General features: G+C 47.4%; 1 protein-coding gene across 4 annotated transcripts; it reads left to right on the top strand.

The window, feature by feature from the left end:
- Positions 1 to 56: 56 nt before the first annotated feature.
- On the top strand, positions 57 to 23645 carry TNFRSF6B (TNF receptor superfamily member 6b). Of its 4 annotated transcripts, none has more exons than XR_014790775.1 (6): positions 57 to 433; positions 11840 to 12005; positions 16148 to 16523; positions 17418 to 17615; positions 18689 to 19177; positions 19250 to 20088. XR_014790775.1 is itself a non-coding variant. In XM_084854439.1 (5 exons), the coding sequence occupies exons 2-5, from the start codon at positions 11958 to 11960 to the stop codon at positions 18973 to 18975; spliced, it is 909 nt and encodes a 302-aa protein (XP_084710565.1). In that variant the 5' UTR covers positions 58 to 433; positions 11840 to 11957; the 3' UTR covers positions 18976 to 23645. The 4 variants fall into 4 exon arrangements, 2 of the variants coding, with proteins under 2 accessions (XP_084710565.1, XP_084710566.1); XR_014790776.1 differs by lacking the exon at positions 57 to 433 and adding an exon at positions 509 to 734; XM_084854439.1 differs by having other exon boundaries at positions 58 to 433; positions 18689 to 23645.
- Positions 23646 to 24532: the final 887 nt, after the last annotated feature.

Genomic DNA, 24532 nt, shown 5'->3' with positions numbered 1-24532 from the left:
GCACCCGCAGCGGCGCCCTCGCGGGGCGAAGGAGGCCGCCCTCGGAGCCCGGCCCCTCCCGCAGCTCGGCCTCGCCCGCAGCGACCGGCGGCAGCGCTCCGGCGCTGCAGGCAGCGGCGCTCCCAGCCTCGGCGTCGCACCGGGCCGCTCGGGATGCAAAGCAGGCCTCCGCTCCCGCCGCGCGGGGATTCCGCGGGGCGCCTCCTGGGCTGGCCCGCGCCCTCCTCCGACGCCGGCTCGGCTACCTGGGAGGAAGCGCGCGGCGGGGCGTCTCGGGGGATTCTTCTTTCCCGCTCGCGAAGGCGGAACCTGGCGGGAAGCCGACCGCCCCCCAGCCCGGGGCGCCGCGGTGGGCCGGGGTGGAGCTTGCGCGCTTTATAAGGCGGCGGACGACGCCCGGGAGAGCCAGCGGCGGGACAGCGGCGGAGCCGAGGTAGAGCGGCCGAGCGGGGGCGGGGCGGGGCGGCGCGCCGGGGGCGGGGCCGAGCGGAGCGGAGCGTGCCGCGGCGCGGCGCGGCGAGGCGAGGCGCTGTGCGCCCAGGGCGAGGCGTCGCCGCCGCCGCCGTCCCTGGCCTGGCGCCCTCCAGGTGTGCCGGGCCGCGACGCCCGCGAGGGCAGCCCTGGGAGCGGCGGTCCGGCCCATCTGGAGGGCGCCCGGTCGGGGCGGGTGCTGGAGAGGAGCCCGAGGGCTTGGAGATGCCCGGCCGGAGGGGGCCCGGGGCGCGCCGCCTCAGGTGGGGCCTGCTGCGGGCCGCGGGGTCCGCGCGGGCGAGAAGGGGGCGCGCGCTGCGCCTGGCGCCGCCCTCTGCAGCCCGTGAGCCCCCCTCGGCGCGGGGCGCGGGCGCGCGCGTGCCGCGCTGAACAAGTCTGGAGCGCGAACCGAAAAGAGCCCCTGTGCGCCAGGATAGCGGCGCTAGTCCGCGAGGCGCGACAGGCTGCTCTGTTGTGGTTGTTTACAGCTGTTCCACTTCAGCTGCATTTTTGCTCTCCTGAGCTTCATTATGAAGTGCCTGCGAATGTGGCAGCTGGTCCATTCCCACGGCCGGCATTGCACCGGGTGAGGGGCTGGAGGAAGCGGGTAAGCGCTGCTGCGCCAGCGCAGAAGGGGGCCCTTACGCGAGGGGCACTGGCCCTGCCGGAGGCCCCCTGCTACACCCGGCGGCATGAGTGCCCCGCCAGTGGGGCCCAAAGCGGGGCACAGCGGAGCACTGAGAACTCCTAAGCACCCTTGCCCCCCTGAAAAGGGCCCCAAACCATGCCCGCGTGGGGCTTTCAGGGCGGTTTGCAATAGAATTCGGAAAAACAAAAATGCAGCTTAAGTCGAGTAACTGAATTACTACAAAAACCACAATTGGGCAATACTTTTATGAGAATTAACCAAAATGTCATAACACTTGGCTGGTCCTAATATTGATTGGTCCAATTGGCTGGTCCAATTTTGTAGGGTGTTTTTTTTTAATGGACCAACATGGCAATGCTTGTGTGTTTCGCATAAATGAAGTAGTAAGATCAGCGGAAGCTGGTGGCCGTTTTGGTTCAGCACCTCGGATAGCTCCTTTGGCGTTCTGACTGACACCCAGAGCAAATCTGCAGCCCCACCGAAATCGTAGTCACCAACCTCTACTGGGAAAGACTAAAACTCAGCTATATATAACAGTTTTAACAGGCCATAAGAGACTAAAAACAGTGAAGAGAACAGAGATGTTTTGAGGCAGTGTGCAGATACCAGGTCGAAATTGCTTGCTCAAGAGTGACTCTGAGGAAAACTGTGCAAAACACCTTGGGCACAGTAAACGATCTTCTTGTGAATGCAGAGGTTCCCCCCTCCTTTTCCTGCAATTGGCACCTTCCCGCTTTTTGTTTCCTGCCATAAGGAGAGGCAACCTTGGATTTAATCCTAAATGGTGTTACCTGGGACCTAGTATAAGATGTAAATGTTGTTGAACCAACTGGAAACAGTGACCACAGTGCTATCAGATTTAATATATTTCATTGCACAATTGCCCAGGAAATCCAGCACAGTCACATTTGACTTCAAAAGAGGAAACTTCTCTAAAATGAGGGAACTGGGGAAAAGGAAGTTGAAAGGGGGAGTCAGGAGGATTAAATCCCTTCATAATGCTTGGAGGTTACTCAAAATCACTATAACAGAAGCTCAACTAAAATGTATACCACAGCTTAGGAAAGCTAGCACCAAGTGCAAGAGGTCACCAGCATGGTTAACGAGCAGTGTTAAGGGAGCTATTAGAGAAAAGAGGGCTTCCTTCAGCAAATGGAAGTCTTGCCGAAAAGGCAGCACACGCTTGCACAAAGGCGATGCAAGCAGACAAGAAGAGATGCAAAAAAGCATTTTGAAGAGCATATCGCTAAGAACATCAAGGCCAACAATAAAGAATTCTTTAAATATATCAGAAGCAGAAAACCAGCTAGGGAGGCAGTTGGACCATTGGATGATAATGGAGTAGAAGCAGTACTGAAGGAGGACAAGGAGATTGCAGAGAAGCGGAATGAATTCTTTTCATCCGTCTTCACTGCAGAAGATATAAGACACATACCTGTGCCTGAGCTGATGTTTTCAGGAAGGGAGCCTGGGGAACTGAGGTAAACAGTGGTGACAAAAGATGACGTTCTCCACCTTATTGATAAATTTTATTGAGAATAAAACTGCCAATATCATACTGCCTTTATACAAATCTATGGTGCGACTGCACCTAGAATACTGTGTCCAGTGCTGGTTACCACACCTAAAACAAGATATTGTAGAGCTGGGAAAAGTGCAGAAAAGGGCAACTAAAATGATCAAGGGGCTGGAGCATCTCCCCTATGAGAGAAGGTTACAATAGCTGGGATTGTTTAGCTTGGAAAAAAGGAGAGTAAGGGAAGACATGACAGAGGTGTACAAAATGATGCATGGTGTGGAGAATGTGGATAGGGAGACATTTTTCTCCCTCTCTCAAAATACTAGAACCCAAAGGGGTCCTCCCATGAAGCTGATTAGTGGGAGATTCAGGACAGATAAAAGGAAGTCCTTCTTCACATAGTGCATAGTTAAACAATCAGTGGCTACTAGGCTTGAGGGCTATGTGCTGCCTCCAGTACGTGAGGTGGTATGCCTGTGTACACCAGTTGCCGGGGAACATGGATGGGAGGGTGCTGTTGCACTTGTGTCCTGCTTGTGGGTTCCTGGTTGACAGCTGGTTGGCCACCATGTGATCAGAATGCTGGACTAGATAAACCCTTGATCTGATCCAGCATGGCTGTTCTTATGTTCTAAAGGCTAACGAATTATGCCATAATTATAAATGGGTTAGTCTTTGAAGGTGCCCCAAGACTCTTTCCCTCATTTTCAACCATAGTCACAGGAACCTATTTCAACTATAACCAGTTGCTGGGAAACATGGACAGGGGGTGGGTGCTTTTGCACTGATGTCCTGCTTGTGGGTTTCCTGTGGGCAAGTGGTTGGCCACTGTGTGAACAGAATGCTGGACTAGATGGACCTTTGGTTTGATCCAGCATGGCTCTTCTTTTTTCTTCTTCTTATGAAACAAACCTATATCTGATGTCCAATCAAAATCTCATGGATATGTCATACACATCAAATGTACATCACTCTATAAAGATGTACAAATCTGTTAGTCTTTAAGGTGTTACAAGACTCTTTGTTCTATCCTGTTGCAATAGACTAACACAGCTGTTCCCACTGGAAGCTGTGGCTATGGTGAGACTACGGAAACTGTTACCAATGTAAGGAAGATGGCTTGTATGGCTAAAGGAGATGGTGGTGTTTATGTGGTGTGAGCGCATGCATGTGTGGTGTCTTATATGATCTTAACCCACAGAGAGAGGGGCTTATGCATGGTAGGTATGGAACTGTAGGGCTAACTTACCCGTCCTGGTGCCGTCCAGCCAGTGGCCGTACTGATTGTGGATGATGAGAGTTGTAGACCAGTTCATCTGGAGGACATCAGGTTGGAGAAGGCTGCTGAAGCACGTGCTGACATACTCTGAGTTCACCTGAAGCAACTGAAGTTACTCATAATGTGGTGTGCACAGGGTGTATGGGATTTGTGCGTGTGGTTTGAGATAACCTCTGTGCCTATTGTGGCATGTAGACATGTGTCTGGATAGCATAAGAGTTGAGAGTGCATAGTGGAATTAGGATTATATATGTGTAGGGATGCTGGAGAAATTTACAACAGATTCAAATAAGTTTCACTGAAATGAGATTCTATGAATCCAGCCTGTGGATTCTGTAGCGGATCAGCTTTTTTCAAGTTCATTTCATTTAATATATTTCAGTACCACCCCATAGCCAAAGCTCTCTGGGTGGTTCACAAAAATTAGAAACCATTAAAATGCATTATATAAAATATAAAAAACTATTCACTTAATGACATAAAACAAATAACACACACACAACAACAACAACAACATACATCTAAAACAATTTAAAACCATCAACCAGAGACAATCAAGAGACTCATTATACGCTGCCAAATGCCTGAGCGAAGAGGGCAGTTTTAACCTGGCACCTAAAAGATGATTATTCCCTTAAATGGGGAGCTGCCACCAAAAAGAACCTCTCCCTTGTTGCTGCCCTCCATGCCTCCCTCAGAGGAGGCTCCTGGAGGAGGGCCTTAGATGCAGAGCGTAGTGCACATGGATTCTGCAGACTTGCTGACCGCTTTTTTTACTTTTGTGAGGGACTTGTACTAATGAACCTTAGCACTACTGTGCACTTGCACTAATGTGTATTAGTGCTAGTACACAAACAGGAACAAAATTCTTGTACACCCCTAAAAAAAAAAAATCTGATTCTGTCAATGAAAGGACAACAGAATGAAAGATGCCTGGCAATCCATGAAACACAGACGGAACAGATTTAGTAAAATCCATACATCCCTATATATGTGCATGGGTATATATGCATGTAGTTGAGTAGTCGTGTAAAATACAAAGGATAATATAGTTAATGTAAGGAAGCACTTTGAATTCATTATGCAGGCTAGTGTGTTTCAAGTTAATCAAATGCTCATAAGCTGGGAAGAAAAGTGGCAAGTTTTCTAGATCCTTGCATTTATGCCTTGTAATATGGGGCTGTGGCAGCTGTGTCTGTTTCTCCCCACACATACACCTCCTGCCCGAGCTCTTGGCTATTTACACGGCAGATAATACAAGCCATCAAACCTGTGCACATCTACTTAATGCACCTGTTGTCTAGGAAAACTCATGCCAAAATAAGCCAATTTGGCCATGATCCAAAGAAGGAGCACATGTGCACGGGATAAAGTGGCATGTGCGACCTGAATGTAGCTTGCTGGTTTCAGTGCGGCAGTTCCTATTGCAGAAGAGACAAGCTGCTATTCAAGTCAGTGGCTTGTCTCTTCAGTAGTGACAAAAAAGCCTCTAGCATTCTGCATGATGCACTCTTGCATATCCATGTCTTATCTTTGGATCATGGCCAACGTTCCTGAGGTGGCACAACTTCTTTTTCTTTCTTTTTCTCTCCCTCTCCCTCTCTCACTTTCCTTTTCCTTTTTCTTTCTCTCTGTCTCTCTTTCTCTCTCTCTTTCTTTCTGAGTTTTTTCCTGATGCAAATTAACGTGGCTACTCTTTTAGAATATATCTTTCGTCTTCCAGACTCTTAGAGCTTGTTCACATGTCTAGTCATTTTGAAACATCTTTTGTCTGCCCATTTTCTTTCTCTTTTTAATAAAAAGCAGCCTGTGAAGCTGAGAGTTTAAGTGGGGAATGTTAAGGGGCTGCTTCACCCTCTGCTTTGTGGCAAATACGTTTTCCACCATAAAACCTCCAGCCCTCTCCAGATGCTTCTCACCCTGTGAGAAAAGATGCACATACTCACATCTTTCCCCTAAGGTGTGAAAAGCAACTTTTTGGGGGAGTGGGAATGTAAGAACATAAGAAGAGCCATGGTAGATCAGACTGAGGGTCCAGTCCAGCATTCTGTTCACACGGTGGCCGACCAGCTGCCCACAAACAGGACATGAATGCAACAGCACCCTCCTGCCCATGTTCCTCAACAGCTGGTGTACATAGGCATACTGCCTCTGATACCAGAGGTAGCATAGAGCCATCAGGACTAGTAGCCATTGACAGACTTATCTCTAGGAATTTGTCCAATCTCCTGGTAAAGCCATCCAAAGTGGTGGCCATCACTGCATCTTGCAGAAGTGAATTCCATAGTTTTAACTTCGTGCTGTGTGGAGAAGTCCTTCCTTTTATCTGTCCTGAATCTCCCACCAATCAGCTTCATGGGATGACTTTCTTTCTGTACCAGATTCACAGCTTATATAGTGCCTTCTCTAAAGATACCATCTCTCAAGCATTCATCAGCTTAGGCAGGGCAGTTCCCTCTCCATTGTGGTCTCTGCTGTTGCTCCAAGGTGAATGGTGTGTCTTCTTCGTGATGGAAATATCTTTTGAGATCACAGCTCAGTTTTGTATCCTAAATTCTGTGACAGCTAAATCTTTTTTCAACAATGGCAACAACTTTTAAATTAACATTAAAGATCATAGGAAGTTATGAGGTGGGAGGGGGAACTTGGCTTGTCAGAGTGATGTCACAGCCACTATCCAATAGGTTCTAGTGTTGCTTGCATTACCCTGTCCTCGCTTTGCATCATGTTGATATCACGTGCATGGCCCCTAGCCAGAAATTTGTTTTTTATGTGGGCTGGAGTCTAAGGCTATGTGACATTGTAGGTCAATGTATAACAGCAACAACCCAAATCTAAGTAGTAAAATAAGTTTGCTTCTTTACTTGCTTATTAAATGTATATACTGCCCAACTGGCAGGTGCCCTTAGGATGGTGGAGGGTGCAATCCTATGGGGATAGTTGGCCACCTCCAAACTTGGAGGCCTCCGACTATCCCATGTAGGGCAGGCGGAGCACAGAAGGGATCTTCTCCTCCGTGCTCCGGCCACCCTGCATTTGCAGCTAGATGGCTGATTTCAGCTGTCTAGCCCGAGTGGTTTGGAGCGGGGGCGGGGGAGGCTGGATGGCACATAGGAAGCATTCCCGCCCCACTTCCAGGAACGCCCCTTTTCCCCCACTCCACACTGCTCTTCTGAGCGTGGAGCCAGGGACAAACTGCACCACCTACAAGGTGGTAGGGGAGTGGGTGAGGAGACGGTTTTCTGGGAGCGCAGGCTCCAAGGTCGGTTCCTGAAAACCGAGAAATCCTATGGCCATCTAGCCACTGTGCAGCAGCCATAGGATTGCGCCCTTAGACTCATAAAAGTTTAAAGTTGTTATTCGATAGAGGAGGAGGAGGATCTTGGGGTCCCAATCCCTCCCTCCACTTTTTCCCAGGCAGCAAAGCCCTTTTTCATGGCCACATACCCCTTCCCCTGGCTGCTGGTCTTTCGGTGACTTCCCATCTTTTGTGCCGTTCCCCCGTCATTCTAAAAGGTTGAAATGCCTCTCCTAGGGCTTAGTTAATGGCAGTAAGCGCTTCAAGCTAAAATACGCTGGCATCTTATCTCTGCCCCCTTTGAGTTTGGCCCTGCCCACCCCTGGAATGCGGCCCCCAAGGTCCAGCCAGAACCAGCATTCTAGCCATTGAGCACAAAGGCACTGAGATGAGGGACAAGCTACTGCTCTTAACTGCAGAATGGTGCTGGCATATTTTCCTATATACGTCCACAAGTGAAAGAGGCTTGCTGCTTATTTATTTTAATGAAAGCTAGGCACTGAGGGGGCAGGGGGACTTGGAATATTCCCAAGGGGGGCAGTCTTCTCAAAGGCCAGCTCTGGTCGCTACTCAGCAACATAGCATGATTTACTTGTAATGCTGCCGTTTCCTAGAGCAAATCACCCTTTCCTGGTAATACTAAAATTGTGAGTGCCAAGAAAAGCTGGAAAGAGCGTCATCTGGATTGTTTGGAACTGGTCGGTGGTTGCCGCAAAGTCCCCAATAAACCCCAACCACACCCAAATTCTTAAGTACCCAAATATGTCCTCAAAAGTTCTAACAAAAAGGCAGCTGCCCTGAGGTGCATGAGCTCATTTTTCAGAAAAAAACCAAACTCTGTTAATAGGTTTATAGCTCTCTTTCATTTTGGGGAAACGTCAGAGAACCCCAGCCTCCTGTCCTCCAGGTTTATTTCAAACAGGGAATTCACATTTCTGGGACACAATTGGAACGTGCAGATGCCTTATCCATCTAGTTCAGTATTGCTGACACTGACTGGCAGCAGCTGTCCCGCATTTCAGGCAGGAGCTTTTCCTGCCCTACCCGGAGATGCCGGGGATCGAACCTGAGACCTTCTGCATGCAAAATGGTAAGAGCACGGAATCCTAACCACTACGGCACCAGGGACCATGCTTGCACCTGCGCAACGTCCCTCCACATGACTGCACACTGTCTTCCTCGCCATTTCACTCAACAATACTTGGGTGCTTTTTTTAAAAAATGGCATCTATGTTGTCAGAGTTGGCAGCTGAGGAGAAATCTGTCTGCGGCGGCCATCAGTAAGCTTTAAAATCTGTGCTTGGTGTGACTGATGGCAGCAGAATTCTCTGCATCTTTAAGTTCTTCTGTGTTCAATGGGCCTTAATCTCTAATAGGACATGGTTTGGATGGCTGCTGGGTCTTTCACCAGCACTCAGTTTAGCTTTCCTCGTCTGAGTGCACTGGCAAAATTCCCTCGACTGAAGCGAAAGCCAGCAAGGCCTTCCTTTTTCCCTGTTGTTCATAGAACCAGATGAGGCCACATGGCTCTGCCTGAATACTTCCAGTGACAGAGAGCCCACCACTTCCCAAAGCAGTTGGTACCATTGCGTTCCCCTGTGTTTGTCCCCCATGGGCAGAATTTTGGATCCTCAGTTTGGGTGGCTGAAAATGGGCAACCCTAATGTGAAAGACCTGCAAGGAAATAGGAGGAACCTCTGTTGGGTTTGTCTCCTGTTTACATAAAGCCATGCTGGATCAGACCAAGGTCCATCTAGTCCAGCATTCTGTTCACACAGTGGCCAACCAGCTGCCCGTGGGAAACCCACAAGCAGGACTTGAGTGCAACAGCACCCTCCCATCCATGTTCCCCAGCAACTGGTGTACATAGGCTTACTGCCTCTGATACTGAAGGTAGCACATAGGCTTCAGGACTAGTAGCCACTGATAGCCTTCTCTATGAATTTGTCCAAAGCCCTTTTAAAGCCATCCAAATTTGTGGCCATCACTACATCTTTTATCTGTCCTGAACCTCTCACCAATCAGGGAGAAAATGTCTACCCATCCAGTTTCTCCACACCATGCATAATTTTAAGTACATCTCTGTCATCTCTCCCCTTACTCATCTTTTCTCTAAGCTAAACAGTCCCAGATGTTGTAACCTTTCCTCATAGGGGAGTTGATCTTTGCTGCTCCCAGTTTGCACCTTTTAAGCTACAGTTTTGTAGAACAGTGGAGGGCAGAAAGTAGATCTCCAGATTTTCTGGACTTCAAATCTCAGCATTCCTGACCATTCGCCATGCAGGCACGGTCTTCCAGGAGTTGAAGTCCCAAACATCTGGAGATTTACCTTCTGTCCATCCCCGTTGTAGAAGGTACCCTGCATTCTGCTCAAACTCCCTGACATCTTGCTGTCCATTGCCACCATGTTCAAGCCTACCTTTGCATTCTTGAGGGCTAGAAACTTACTTTAAAAAAGGAAAGAAAGCCAAGATTCTGCACCCAGCACCAAATTGCACATTTCTGTAATACGCTCATGGAGTATGCACAAACCTGACTATGCTGCCTAGGGGAGGAACTTGGACTTGGACCAAGTTCTTGGCCATCTGCCCAAACCTTGGCTTCTGCTGATAACAACCGTCAATGGAATATTATTTTTTGCTAATGCTGAAAAGGCAAAAAACTCCACACCTCTTAGCATGCAGAAATTATTGTGCTCCTAATTTTATTGTTTAATATGTTCAGAAGGATTTGCTAAGGGGGCGCTGAGCACACAGACATAATTAAAAACCTCAGTAACGTAAGCAGCCAACACAAAACTGAATGAGAGACACCACAAAAAACGCTAATGCCTGATGAAGTCATTCCGGAATCGCGTTTGGAAACTTGAAACAGAGAACAGAAAACGAAAAAAGATTTGTGAAACTGAGAGCTCAGTTTTGTGAATGTAGCCGCTGAAAAGGTGAACCGTGAGCCAGAGAGGCTCCCAAGTTGCCATGAGAGCCGCCATGGCTAGTGCAGCCTTCCCCAGCCTCCAGAGATGTGGGGCTGCAATTCTCATCATTCCTGTGCTGGCGCGGAATGATGGCAGTCACAGTCCAGCACCTCTAGAGGGCACCAAGTTGAGGAAGGCTGGTGCAGTTCTTAGGGAAGGGGTGGCGAGCCTCAGACCTGTGGGCCAAATCCGACCCTCCTGGAGCCTCGGTCTGGCTTGCTGGGGTTCCCCAGATGGCCCCCTCTCCCTCAACTAATGATCCTTTGGTGGTTTTCCAGGAAAAGTGGGATATAAATGTGCTAAAAACATTTTATGTAGGCCACTTCTTTTTGGCCATGCCCGCCCTTGCAGTATAATAATACTACTACTAATAATAATAGCCTACCTTTCAGGGAGGTTGTAAGCATTACTGAGACCATGTATGCGCATGTGAGCGTGTGTGTGAGAGGGCAGGGGGGATCATCACATGGGGACAGAAAACCGCATCAATACCAGGGCTTTTTCCATCCGGTTTCATTGCTGGGTTAGATCAAGCCCCGTTAAACAGTTGTTTCTATCTCATTATATTCTGTTCCTTACCTTTTCATGGGGTGGCTCCTTTTCCATGAAAAGCCAGTACACGCACTGGGGGCATCGTGAAATTTCCTCCCTGGTTCCTGCCCCTCTCCCTCCCCTCTCCCTCCCCTCGCAGATTACTGATTTCCTCCCTGGTTCCTGCCCCTCTCCCTCCCCTCGCAGATTACTGGTGGTGTGGTTGTGACTGGCACGCGATGCGGGTGGGCAGCAACCTCTACCAAGCTGCCTGCCCCCGCAGTTTCCCAGCAAACTGCTGGAAGGCCGACACGCCGGCTATTCCGTGTTGTGGAGTAAGCCAAAGTCGAGAGCAAAAGTCGGTGCATTGCATTTAGTCACAGCATGGCGGCAGGTCAGTATACCGACACGCCCACCACCCCGATGTCACTGCCATCATCATCATGACCGCGCCCCCAACAACCCCAAACTAAGTGGGTTTTTTGCTCTATGGGAGAAGTACACGGGCAGGCCGTGGCGCTCCTGTTGTGCGGGCTGAAAAAATACTGCATTTTTTCCATTTGGGGATAACACGAGATAGGCAGGAGGAAACGGCAGGAAAATCACTGGAGGATTAAGACGTCGTGTAATGGACCTGCAAACTTCAGTGAGTGGCCAGTCATAAATGTGCGATAAATTGTAGGTGCGGAGATGCCCAGAGAGAAATGTGCTTTCAATGCTTGAAATACGGCACATCAGTGTTGCTTATTATAGATTCCAGTGAGATTTAAGGCTCAATCCTGTGCATGTTTAGACAGAAAAAAAGTCTTACAGCTCCCACCATTGCTGGCTGGGGAATACTGGGATAGGGCTTTTTCTGTCTAAACATGCACACACTGCACCTCAGTTGCTTTTAGCTGCACACTGGATTGCCTTCTTGTGTATGTTGACTATGTATTTTACATTGTTTTAGTGTATTCTTTTTTTAAATTATCGTGGACGTGTTTCCAGAGGCCACGGACTTATAGGGCCCATGAAGAAATTTTTAAAATAAGTAGAAAATGTCACTGCAGCTTGCTGTAGACATCTTCCAGCACTTATAATCGGCTCTCTATTTCTGTCTTCTTGTCCTGCCACAGAACTGCACCATCAGCTGACTTAAGAAGAGAACACTTTCCTTAGTCCGAGGAGTCTGCACAGTTGAAGACATCCTTTCATTCCAGGAGATCAGATAAGAATCTTAAAACTCTCAGGAATATGCAGTCCTGCTGCAAACTGAACTCTTTTAAGAGGAACCTGTCAGAGGTAATACTCTCAGCCTCCTGTTGCTTTTGCCTGAGCAGGTTTGTAAACCTAAATAGGCTTGAATGATACAGAGCAGGGGTGTCAAAGCTCAGGCTTGTGGGCCAAATCCTGTGGTCTCAGTCTGGCCCTCCAGGGTTCCCCAGATGGCCCCCTTTCCCATATCACCAAGTGGCTCCTGCTTTTTCTCCCTGGCTACCAGCTGTGTGGGGGCTTCCTGGCTTTTAGGCAGTTGTTTTCCCCATTCTAAAAGGTTGAAATGCCTCTCCTAAGTCTTAGTTACTGACAGGAAGAGCTTCAAGCGAAAATATGCTGGTATTTTTGGCTTTGCCCTTCTGCCTTTTGCTCCGACCACTGCAGGAATGCAGCCCCTGAGAGCTTCTCCAAAATGGAATTTGGCCCTTGGGCTGAAAGCGGTTCAACATCCATGGGGTGGAGAGAGCGGAGATAAACGTTTCAATCTCCCTCGTAATGCTAGGACTTGGGCAACCAGGGAGGGTAGACCTATTGAGGGCTGTAAGCTAAATAAAATCTCTGTGTTCAGGGACAGTCTATCTTTGAATGCCAGTTGCTGGGGACAAACCACACAGGAGGGCTGTTTTCTTCATGTTCTCCTTGTGAGCTTCCTAGGTGCGTTTGGCTGGCTGCAGTTGAAATGGCATGTTGGACTAGGTGACCAAGCCTAGCGTGCAGTGGTGCCATCAGGGCAGGACTGTGGGGCAGATGCCCAGGGCCCCACCCATCGGGATGAGCAGGAGGGCGCACGGACACAGCAGGGCTGGCTTCCCGCATTGTGAAGTAAAAGAAGTCGTGTTAACATGTACAGGCCCTAAAGCCGTTACGGCCAGAGGCTAAGAATGACCAGACTGCACCACTGCAAGCTGGGCTCTGCATGTTAAAGAGAAATGGAGGCCGAGGAGGTGGGGGGAAGGTAGGAAACCCGAGAGCACCAGTCAAGACTGCAGCCGCTTTGCCAGGGCACGGCGTGCCAGCGGCATGCTGCTCCTTGTCGGGGGCATCAGAACATTTCTCTCTTTGTCAGGGGAAGAGCGCTGAGCTTTTTGGCAAAATGGTCCGCATCATTACTTATTGGGTTGGGGGACCAGGATGCAACTTTTCTACTCCAGCAAACAAACAAAAACACAGAGAGCCTGTGTGCGTGCGTGCACACAAACCGATAGCAAGTCCTGTTTGGAGATGCAGCTCCTCTGACATTTGGTATATTTAGAAGGAGATGCAAATTTGTGTTTCAGTGTAGCTAAGTGCTCTTCTGAATTTTCCTGAGGAAGACATCTGAATCTCATCCAGAATGATTCATTAAATAATTGCACTTTTATCAGCCTGACATCTTTCCACTGAATTTGTACTCCAACTACCAGTAACTAGAGGTGGCCCTTGAGTTAAGGCACCTCCTTAGACAAGAGCCTCGTCAAACGAAGTCTACACATTTGTGGAGTTTCCACAACTCATGAGCCATGTGTTCTACTGCTCAACTGGCCACGCAGGGCAGAATCCATTTGGACATTCTGTACAAGTCCTGCTAAAATAAACAGGGCCTAATGGCTTAGTGGTTAAGACGCTGAACTGCAGACCAGAAGGTCGGCAGGACAGCAGTTCGAGACCCGAGTGCTGCGTGACGGAGTGAGCTCCCGTCTTCAGTCCCAGCTCCTGCCAACCTAGCAGTTCGAAAGCAAGAAATTGCAAGTGGATAAATAGGTACCGCCTCGGCGGGAAAGGTAACAGCGTTCCGTGCACCTCGGTGTTCAGTCATGCCGGCCACATGACCACGGAAGCGTCTTCGGACAGCGCTGGCTCTTCGGCTTAGAAATGGAGATGAGCACCACACCCTAGAGTCGGACACGACCGGTTGGGGACACCTTTACCTTTTTTAATGAAGAGCACTATTCATTTTGCTAGGGCTTGTGGAGGAGAGGATTCCAGTGGACTGAGCCTGGGTCCCATAGTTTGGCCCAACTGATGTGCCTTTGTAGAATTCTAAAAGAAAGATGCAATAACTTATTCAGGATCTTCGTTAGGTTTGGGAGAATACTTCAAAGCACAGTGGCCTCAAATAAATTTTAATAAGCGTTTTGATTTCTTTGAAGCACCGCACTTTGTATTTATTTAAGTTTTTTTGGTGGAGAATAAGAAGCTCTTTAAAAAAATGTTAAAAGTTCATTAGTTATTTATACATTCCAGAGTTGTTGTGTATCAAATATGAAACAGCGTCATACAGTCAGACCATTGGCGCTCTGTGTGGAGCTACCCTTGAGGCTGGTCCGGAAGCTGGAGCTAGTGCAGAATGCAGCAGCTCGACTGTTGTCAGGAGCTGCCCCTTTTCAGCATGTAACTCCTCTGCTGAGGGAACTGCGCTGGCTGCCTATTCACTACTGGGCCAGGTTTTGGTACTAGTGTACAAAGCCCTAAACAACTTGGGACCAGGATACCTGAGAGAGCGCCTTCTTCTTTACCAACCTGCCTGGTCACTGAGGTCATGGGGGGGCTTGCTTCTGGTGGTTCCGCATGGACCTGTGGCCAGGCTGGAGTCCACCAGGAAGAGAGCCTTCAGCGTAGTGGCCCCCTACCTGTGGAATTCCCTGCCTTTGGAGGTCAGGCAGGCACCAATGTTGTGTTGCTTTCGGAGCCTCCTGAAGACGTTATTATTTTGAGGGGCCTTCCCTGAGTGGTTTATTATTTCAGAATCTGTTCTTTTAAAAAATAATAATAATAGTTTTAATTATGAGGTTTTATTCATTTATCTTGTTGTTCACCGCTCTGAGATCTTTGATGTGGAGCGGTATATAAATATTGTAAATAAATGAATAAATATCAGACTAATAGCAACCAAGCGTCTAGGGGAATTGAGCCTAGGCTTTTCTGAAAGGCTTTCATAGTTTGAAGATAAATACGAAACGGCGTCATACAGTCAGGCCATTGGGGCTCATCTAGCTTAGGGGTGCACAACCTTTTTGGCCCCAAGGGCCACATCAGGTGTCTGCTGGAGGGGCAGGGGCTGCGCATAAGCAGCACATGCATACATGCACATTCAGAGACAACACACACTCCCCTCACTGACACCGTGATCGCTTAAGATGAAGAACTCTTCCATTTAAGGCAGGTGGGACAACTTGTGCTGCATTTCCTCGGGGGTGATCTGTCGGGGGCAGTGGTGCCCCTGCGCTTCCACACAAACTACCACCATTACATACACTTCTCCACCCACTCATTCACACTCACACACCCATTCACTCACAGCTTTAACCCTTTCCTTCCCACTGCAGCTGTTGAAAAAAGAAAACACTGTAGGAACAAACTCCATGGTTCCTGCCATAGAAGCCCCCTTCCTAGAGCATCCTAGGAAGCAGTGCTTGAAGGTTCCTGCTGGCTCCCTGGGATGCAGATGTTCTATGAATGAGGCTTCTAGGGCAAGAACCATAGAGTCTGTTCCCAGAGTGATTCCTCTGTTTTGGCCTTCTCCTCTAGGAATTTGTCCAATCCCCTTTTAACGCCATCCCAATTGGTGGCCGTCATTACATCTTGTGATAGCAAATTTCATAGTTTAACTATGCGCTGCATGAAAAAGCCCATCCTTTTAGCTTTATATTTATAACCTCCACAGTTTTGTGTCCTTGTAACTCACCCCTTCTTGCACCAAGTGTGACTGCCTGAGTGCCCCCAAGCATTGCTTCCCATTGCTGAATGTTTTCTCTGCTTATCGTTTGCTGCATTCATTCATCCTGCAGCACCCCTCCAGGCTTGGGAAAGTAGGTGTGTTTCACCATAAGTTTACTTTTTATTTCATTAAATTTATACCTCACTTTTTGGTCCTATAAGGGATTTAAACATTTTAAAAATTCTTTAAGTTGTATCTCACAATGGACCCGGTTGTACCTATTATGTGTTCAAGCAGATTTGGTGACAATTCCCTATTGGGCAGCCGTGGTTTGTGTGTGTGAGTGAGAGAGGAGGAAGGCCGTGAATGCGTGTGTTTGTGCACCCCAGCACCGTGTTTGAAGTCTCACCCTAGAGGAGAAAAAAGGGACATTGATTGGCCAGGGCCACTTACCAGAAAATAAGGCCGACGGTGTGTTAATAGAGACTGCTGGAGCATCTGCTAACTTGTATTCTTCCTTTTTATCCTCTAGTGGGTCGCTTGCAGCATCCTGCTTCTGAGCCTGCCCGGTTCCCTCTCCGAACCCACTTACCAATGGAAAGATCGCCAGACCAATGAGAAGCTTGTGTGTAAGCAGTGCCCACCCGGATCATACGTAGTGCAGCATTGCACCAAGGACACGCAGACGATTTGCAAGGCATGCCCCAGTCCCTACTACACACAGTACTGGAACTACCTCAGCCGATGTCTGTACTGCAACGTCTTCTGCAACAGCATGGAAGAGGAGGCGCAACCATGCAACAGCACACACAACCGGGTGTGTCAGTGCAAGCCGGGCTACCACGCAGTCTCAGATTTCTGCATCAAGCACTCTACGTGTCCCCCAGGAAGTGGAGTGGCTCAGCCTGGTATGTATGGCTGGTAGAACTCCAGAACTCCGTTCTTAAGTTCAGCTACTTCAAACTGCTCCTATTTAGCAGGGGCAATCCCTGTTTTTGCCTTGCGGTGGTGGTGGTGTGATATCTTTTTAAAATTGTGTGTATTTCAGTTCTGTTGTCATTCTTCAGGGTTCAGCCATTCCCTCCCTGGAACCTGTAGAAATGAAATCTCAGTGACACAGGAGACTCCAGGAACTATGCCTGGGAATTTCTCCATGCAACGCATGCGCTCTGCTTCTCAGCCACAGCCCCTCCCTGAGGAACCTCAGGAATGGAATTTCTTTTGACAAACTAAGCGTCCCTTTAAGGCAGCCCTTCCCCAATCTGGTGCCCTCCAGATGTGTTGGACTACATCTCTCATCACCGCAAGGGCACTGGGCTGGTGGAGGCTGCTTTAAGGTTTCATCTGTGCTGAAAACACAGATCAGTTTAAAAGAGTCTAGACTTTCCCAGGGGACTGTAGTAATGCAGGGTGGTAAGAACTCTGTTAGATTTCTCACCGTGCTTTACAGAACTGCAGTTACTTGGTTTTCTTTGGAGAAAGCCATAACTATTACGCACTGGGAATGTCAATTGGTTTAACAATTAATTTTCAGCAACCACATGAAATAACAGTTCCCAGAATCCCTCATTCAAAGCTACAACCACTCACCCAGATTAAGGGTCGATCTAGCTAAACCATTATAACATATGCATAACTCTTATATACATATACTTATATACCCTTAAAGGCAGCCTAAAAGTAATTTAAAAATAAATAAATAAAAATAACTTTACACAAGGTCCAGCTGTATCCAACTCCAGTTGGAATTTGTAAGGAGAGTTCGCTTGCTGATGCTCTTTCCCCATTGTTTTGTCTTGCAGGCAACCCACACAGAGACACCAAGTGCATGCCATGCCCTCAGGGGACCTTTTCCTCCTCCAGTTCCAGCACGGATCCATGCCAGCCACACCAGAAGTGCTCTGGGCAAGGCCTAGAGGTCAACGTTCCCGGCAACCCATTCCATGACACAATCTGCACCACTTGCAAGGTGGGCAAGCCTGGATCAGAGGAAGGGTCAGGTGAGGAGCTACATCTAGACATAGACATAGACTCATAGGGTTGGAAGGGGCCTACAGGACCATCAAGTCCAACCCCCTGCTCAATGCAGGAAGCCTGATTCCCAGGCGGTCTCCCATCCAAGTGCTAAGAACTCTTTGTTGGAGAGCCATTCACCGAATTACACTTCCCAGAGTTCCCTGTTAAAATTTGACAGTTAAAATAAGGCCTAGTTATCACTGGGGTGGTAAGCCTGTGTCTGGACAGGACTACTTCAGACAGCCAGTGGGAGCTCCCGTAATTGAATTGTACTCCATACCAAAAATGTCCCTGCTCATAGAAGACTAGCATGTCAGGGAGAAGTATTCTAGCCTCACCTTCCTTCCGATATGCTCGCTTTCTGTGTGCAGGGAATGTTTTCGTATGAAGGAGCATTCCGTCACATGAGCTCTCACTTACAGTCTGAAGTGGTCCAGCCCAGGCATAGTTTTACCACTTCAGTGAGGACTAGTCCTAAGCCTGCAACAGCTTTAAATCTGTCATGTAGATATTGTCAGGCTGGACTCTCTAGAGTGGTGCAGGCATAAACCCCTCCCTCACCCTTCTTGTCATGCACCTTGATTGGCCGGGGACTGGATTTCTATCTCAGCCCAATCAGTTCAGCATGCACTGTTTCCTATATTAATACTGAATTTTGGCAGCCTGTTAGGAACCGTTTTTTGGCTGAAGCCCACCAGATCCAGATTTCTGCATGTAAGGCCAGTGGCACCACTGAGGTCAGAGAGACCGACAAATTTTTACATTAGCATAATGTGTGTTCTGCGCTGGCCTGTTTTATAATTGGATTACCTGTGGATTTTGAAGCATTTTGAAGCATTTTTCCCTCACTTGTAATCCACTCTGATCATCCTTTTTGGACTGGAACATGGGATATTAAATGCTCACAATTTAAAATCCCACCCCAGTATCACTGCTTCTTAATTGGAGCCCAGTGGCTGACAGGTATCTGTGCATAAGCCGGGAGGAGCTATGGCGTATCTTTTATACATGCCCCTTGCTGCTGGGTTTTGATTGTTTTCTATCCTGTCTTCTCTAGGAATTGAGGATTGCCAGGAGGCTGTGATTGACTCTGTGCCCTTTGAAATCAAGTCGCAGAGAAGGCTGCAGCGCTTGAAAAGTATCCTCACTAATAGCCCTCTCTCCAATGGGGGCAATAAGAAGAGCCCTGCAGAACTGCAGGCACAGCTCCATGCCTCCCTCCTCCATCTCAAGAACACCGAAGGGGGAGATAGTGTGTTTCAGAAGCTTCGTAAAGCCCTCCAGCATATGAACCTGCAACATATAGCACAAAGGATGGAGAAGCGTTTCGGCTTGGCTTTATGAGATTAACAGGGCAATCCTACGCACAGCTATTCAGAAGTAAGGGCCATTGAATTCAATGGGATTTACTCCCACATTCATATGTCTAGGATTGTAGTCTCAATGCGTGGCCCAGGACTTTGAGCTGTGTTAAGGTATTATAAGAACATACTGGTGTATATCTGGGAAAAACAATGAGTAAAATCCAACACAAGTCCTACTTAGAGTAGACTCATTGAAGTGAATGGAACTTAAGTTGCATTCTTAAGTCCCATTCATTTCAATGGGTCTACTCTAGGTAGGACACATGTTGCATTTTACCCAATAACCTCAGAGTCTCTTGTGGTTTTGTTGTTGTTGCCCTTCTAGTCTGTAGCTGAAATCAGCCTACAGGCTAAAAAGTCTAAAATGCAAAGGTTTGACACATTATTTAGAAAATATTACTGTGAGACAAATAATAAATCTGATCACCAATATGCATCTAGTGTCTAGATGAGATTGCCTTGCAGCCTTCCTCAGTGGCATATAAATGACAAAGAGTAGATTGTGTGAAGAACAATCGTAGAGTCACACCCAGGCCTGCATAAATGGAGTCATGTCCTTCAAATAAAGATAATACATTTCCACTACTCTGTGTACAAATCTTACTTGCAATGCCATTCCTGAGTAGGAACACTATGGGGTAACTCACTGTATATTTCTTTAAGCAAACTTTCCATGGAAAATCTTCCACTCCCCACACAATCTAAAACTGAAAAAGAAAAGTTGATCTAGATACAATTCATGACATTCAGATGCAAATCTGTGAATGTAGAAAATTTCAATTAACTCTCCAAATTTAGAGATTTGTATGCTACTGAAGAATACTGCATGGTTGAAATGCTTCATGTGGTTATTAAAGACACTGAGCCTGCCACCCCACCCCATTCCACATCCCATCTTATTCTGAGATGTCAGCAGGCCAAATTGACACTCCCTTCCAACTAATCTTTTTAGTCCTAAGGGCTAGGAACTAGCTTGTTTTTCAAATGAAAGATGAGATTCTTGGGAATATGAACCTAGTATGTATCATCTCCATACTCCTATAGAACTGCAACTCACGCACGGACATAATAAAAGCCACATCATTCTTAAGGCAACTGACGGTTATACTGTGTTAAGGCATAACAGACACGTTTCCCCTTCAGCAAATGAGATGTGCGTGTACCACTTTGGGATGAATCCAGGGAGCAAAGTTAATTGAGCTCTTTGAGCTGATGCTTTCAGAGGGGCTTCTACACCTGGGCTGCTTTTATGTGTTGGCAGAGAGGATTGCCGCAGTTGCACAGGGAGGGAGGGCGGGGCGGGGCAAGGGGGGGCGGGATTGGAGCAAGTTGTTTTAGTCTGATTTAAGCGGTGCCCCCTACTTACTGGGGAGACCCCAGTAGTCCTTGTCACAGGGGGTGGGGCAGCTGGGGAGCTGTGGGCATCCTTTTGACGTGTCTGGACAGAGGTCTGTTGATGATCTGTTATCCAGCCTTAGCACCATTCCTGAACCAATCAGCTGGACCATTTCAACTCTCGGGGATGGAGCGTGGGTGTGGACCAGAGGAAGAACACCTCCCTTCTGGTCTCTGCCTAGGCTACGAATATGGAGTTGTTATTCAGTCGTGTCCAACTCTTCGTGACCCCATGGACCATAGCATGCCAGGCCTTCCTGTCCTCCGCTCTCTCCCGGATCGTGCTCAAGTCCATATTCATTGCATCGGTGATGCTATCTAGCTATCTCATCCTCTGCTGTCCCCTTCTCCTTTTGCCCTCAATCTTTCCCAGCATCAGGGTCTTTTCCAGGGAGTTTTCTCTTCGCATTAGGTGGCCAAAATATTTGAGCTTCAGCTTCAGTATCTGTCCTTCCAATGAGCACTCAGGGTTGATTTCCTTTAGGATTGACTGATTGGACCTCCTTGCAGTCCAGGGGACTCGTAAGAGTCTTCCCCACCACCACAGTTCGAAAGCATCAATTCTTCGGCGCTCAGCCTTCCTTATAGTCCAGCTCTCACAGCCATACGTTGCTACTGGGAAAACCATAGCTTTGATTATGCGAACCTTTGTCGGCAAGGTGATGTCTCTGCTTCTTACTATGCTGTCTAGGTTTGCCATAGCTTTCCTCCCAAGGAGTAAGCGTCTTTTAATTTCATGGCTGCAGTCACCATCTGCAGTGATCTTGGAGCCCAAGAAAATAAAATCTGTCACTGCTTCCATTTCTTCCCCTTCTATATGCCAGGAAGTGATGGGGCCAGATGCCATGATCTTAGTTTTTTAATGTTGCGTTTCAAACCAGCTTTTGCACTCTCCTCTTTCACCCTCAACAAGAGGCCCTTTAGATCCTCTTCGCTTTCTGCCATTAGGGTGGTATCGTCTGCATATCTGAGGTTGTTGATAATTCTCCCAGCAATCTTAATTCCGACCTGTGATTCATCCAACCCAGCGTTTCTCATGATGTACTCTGCATATAAGTTAAATAAGCAGGGCGACAATATGCAGCCTTGTCGTACTCCTTTCCCAATTTTGAACCAATCGGTTGTTCCATGTCTGGTTCTTACTGTTGCTTCTTGACCCTCGTACAGGTTTCTCAGGAGACAGGTAAGGTGGTCTGGTACTCCCATCACTTTAAGAATTTGCCACAGTTTGTTGTGATCCACACAATCAAAGGCTTTAGCATAGTCAATGAAGCAGAAATAGACGTTTTTCTGGAATTCTCTTGCTTTCTCCATGATCCAGCAAATGTTGGCGATTTGATCTCTGGTTCCTCTGCCTCTTCGAAACCCAGCTTGTACTTCCGGTAGTTCTTGGTTCACATACTGCTGAAGCCTAGCTTGTAGGATTTTGAGCATAACCTTACTGGCATGTGAAATGAGCGCAATTGTACGGTAGTTTGAACACTCTTTGGCGTTGCCCTTCTTTGGAATTGGAATGTAAACTGACCTTTTCCAGTCTTGTGGCCACTGTTGAGTGTGCCAAATTTGTTGGCATATTGAGTGCAGCACTTTAACAGCATCATCTTTTAGGATTTTAAATAGCTCAGCTGGAATATTGTTGTCTCAGCTTTGTTGTTAGTAATGCTTCCTAAGGCCCACTTGACTTCACTCTCGAGGATGTCCGGCTCAAGTGCAGTGACCACACTATCATGGCTATCAGGGACATTCAGATCTTTCCTGTATAGTCCTTCTGTGTATTCTTGCCACCTCTTCTTAATCTCATCTGCTTCTGTTAGGTCCCTGCTTTCTTTGTCCTTTATTATCATGCCCGTCTTTGCACAAAACGTTCCCTTGATATCTCCGATTTTCTTAAAAAGATCTCTGGTCTTTCCCATTCTATTGTTCTTCTTGATTTCTTTGCATTGTTCATTTAAGAAGGCCTTCTTGTCTCTCCTTGCTATTCTCTGGAACTCTGCATTCAGTTGGATATATCTTCCCCTTTCTTCCTTGCTTTTCGCTTCCCTTCTTTCCTCAGCTACTTGTAAAGCCTCCTCAGACAGTCACTTTGCTTTCTTGCATTTCTTTTTCTTTGGGATGGATTTCGTTGCTGCCTCCTGAACAATGTTACGGACCTCCGTCCATAGTTCCTCAGGCACTCTGTCTCACGTCTAATCCCTTAAATCTATTTGTCACCTCCACTGTATATTCATAAGGGATATGATTGAGGTCATACCTGAATGGTTTAGTGGTTTTCCCGACGTTCTTCAATTTCAGCCGAAATTTTGCAAGAAGAAGCTCATGATCTGAGCCACAGTCAGCTCCAGGTCTTGTTTTTACTGACTGTATAGAGCTTCTCCATCTTTGGCTGCAAAGGACATAATCAATCTGATTTCGATATTGACCATCTGGTGATGTCCATGTGTAGAGTCGCCTCTTGTGCTGTTGGGAAAGAGTGTTTGCTATGATCAGCGTGTTCTCTTGGCAAAACTCTATTAGCCTTTGTCCTGCTTCATTTTGTACACCAAGGCCATGCTTGCCTGTTATCCTGGTTATTTCTTGACTTCCTACTTTGGCATTCAAATCCCCTATGATGAAAAGGACATCTTTTGGGGGTGTTAGTTCTAGAAGGTGTTGTAGGTCTTCACAGAAGCGATCAACCTCAGCTTCTATTGATTACTTCCCTCCACCTTCCATCATCTTTCTGGGCTCCTCACTTTGCTATGGGCAACCATTAGACACCGGTTGATGGGGCTGAGAAGGAGTTTTACCTGCATCAGCAACTGATTTAGTGATGTGGGGTTTTTACTTCCCATAGCAATGTTCCTTCATAGTGGTCCAGGCATTTCATCACAACTGTGTGGGCAGGTGCTAGTGGCGCTGGGCATAGCAGGGTAAATGGAGGCAGGCTCCTTGGTCTCCAGTGGGAGACCGTCCTCAAGGATCTTGGGGTGGTCCAGCCTGCCTGCCCCACACTCAGGTTGGCAGTGATGGTCCATGGACCAGCCTTCTCCAACCTGATGCCCACCAAAAGTGTTGGATAGCATCTCCCATCATCCCCACCCAGCATGGCCAGTAAGTGATGAGAGCTGGGCAATTGTCTCTGGGAGCAGTTTGGCTGTCAACTCTGGATCCTAAAGGTCCATTTTAAGTATACTTGAAAGTATGTTCTGTTTTTACTTTTCCTACCATCTTTATTTTGTATACAGAAAGGTCATTAAAGGATAATTCTACATCCTTACCTTTGAGTCCACTCCCTCTGTTCAGCTGGTTGTAATGTTAGTTGGGATCACCTCTTTTACTGTAGACTTCAGCAGAAAAAGTAAAAAAAAGGTTCATGTGATAAGAAAATAGAGAGATTCCACATGATCAATCTTACACCTTCCTTCCTTCACTCCCATTGTTGTGGTCTCTCTGACACCTCTATTACGGTCTTTTCAGCCCCAGCTTTTTATTTTCCCAGGCTTTTTACCCCTTCAGATTAAAAAAAAATGTTAGTGTGTTTTGAGTTCTTTGTACTGCTGCTGGGTTTTATGTCAGCTTTATTCTAGTTTTATTCTGTTGTAAAACTTTTAAATGTTTCTATATTATGTTTTATCTCATTACTGTATTTTATAGTTTTAGGTCTTGTGAACTTCCCAGGGAGCTTTGATTATTGGGTGGGAAAGAAAAGAAATAAATGCAGTTAATTGTTTTCTGGAACCCCATGGGAGAGAAACTGAATGCAGAAGTGCTCATCATTATGTGTGTGGGGAAACCAGCTCTCTACTTTGCCAGGATGACATGACTTTGGCAGCTGCTGAATGTTGTGGTTCCCAGACATAGGTTGTTTGTTTATTTAAGAACTGTCTGTCCTGTTTTTAAAATTTTAAAATTTACAGAATGGCTTACACTCAAGAAATAAAACCACAATAAAAGTAAGCCCGTCAAATACATGTAGAATTAGCAGGGATCATTTAAAAAGAACAGCTTGAAATGAATTGAAGGCCTGGGCCAACTAAAAAGTCTTAGCTGGGCAGCCCTTAACTAACCAAGTTAAGTATCAAGTGACAGCCCTGGAAAGATTGTTCCACATTCAGGTGCCAACACTGATAAGGCCCTTTTCCCACCAGCCACCACCACTCTTT

This window comes from Heloderma suspectum, chromosome 4 (assembly GCF_057233095.1).
Source record: "Heloderma suspectum isolate Gila_16-S chromosome 4, 16-S_ref, whole genome shotgun sequence".
NCBI lineage: Eukaryota > Metazoa > Chordata > Lepidosauria > Squamata > Helodermatidae > Heloderma > Heloderma suspectum.
This window is presented reverse-complemented; position numbering and strand designations above follow the sequence as displayed.

Excerpts from the sequence above, each read along its gene's own strand:
- TNFRSF6B (XM_084854439.1), top strand. The coding sequence starts at position 11,958 with ATGCAGTCCTGCTGCAAACTGAACTCTTTTAAGAGGAACCTGTCAGAG. Across the intron at positions 12,006-16,147 it reads TTAAGAGGAACCTGTCAGAG|TGGGTCGCTTGCAGCATCCT; the intron begins GTAATACTCTCA and ends TTTATCCTCTAG. Across the intron at positions 16,524-17,417 it reads AAGTGGAGTGGCTCAGCCTG|GCAACCCACACAGAGACACC; the intron begins GTATGTATGGCT and ends TTTGTCTTGCAG.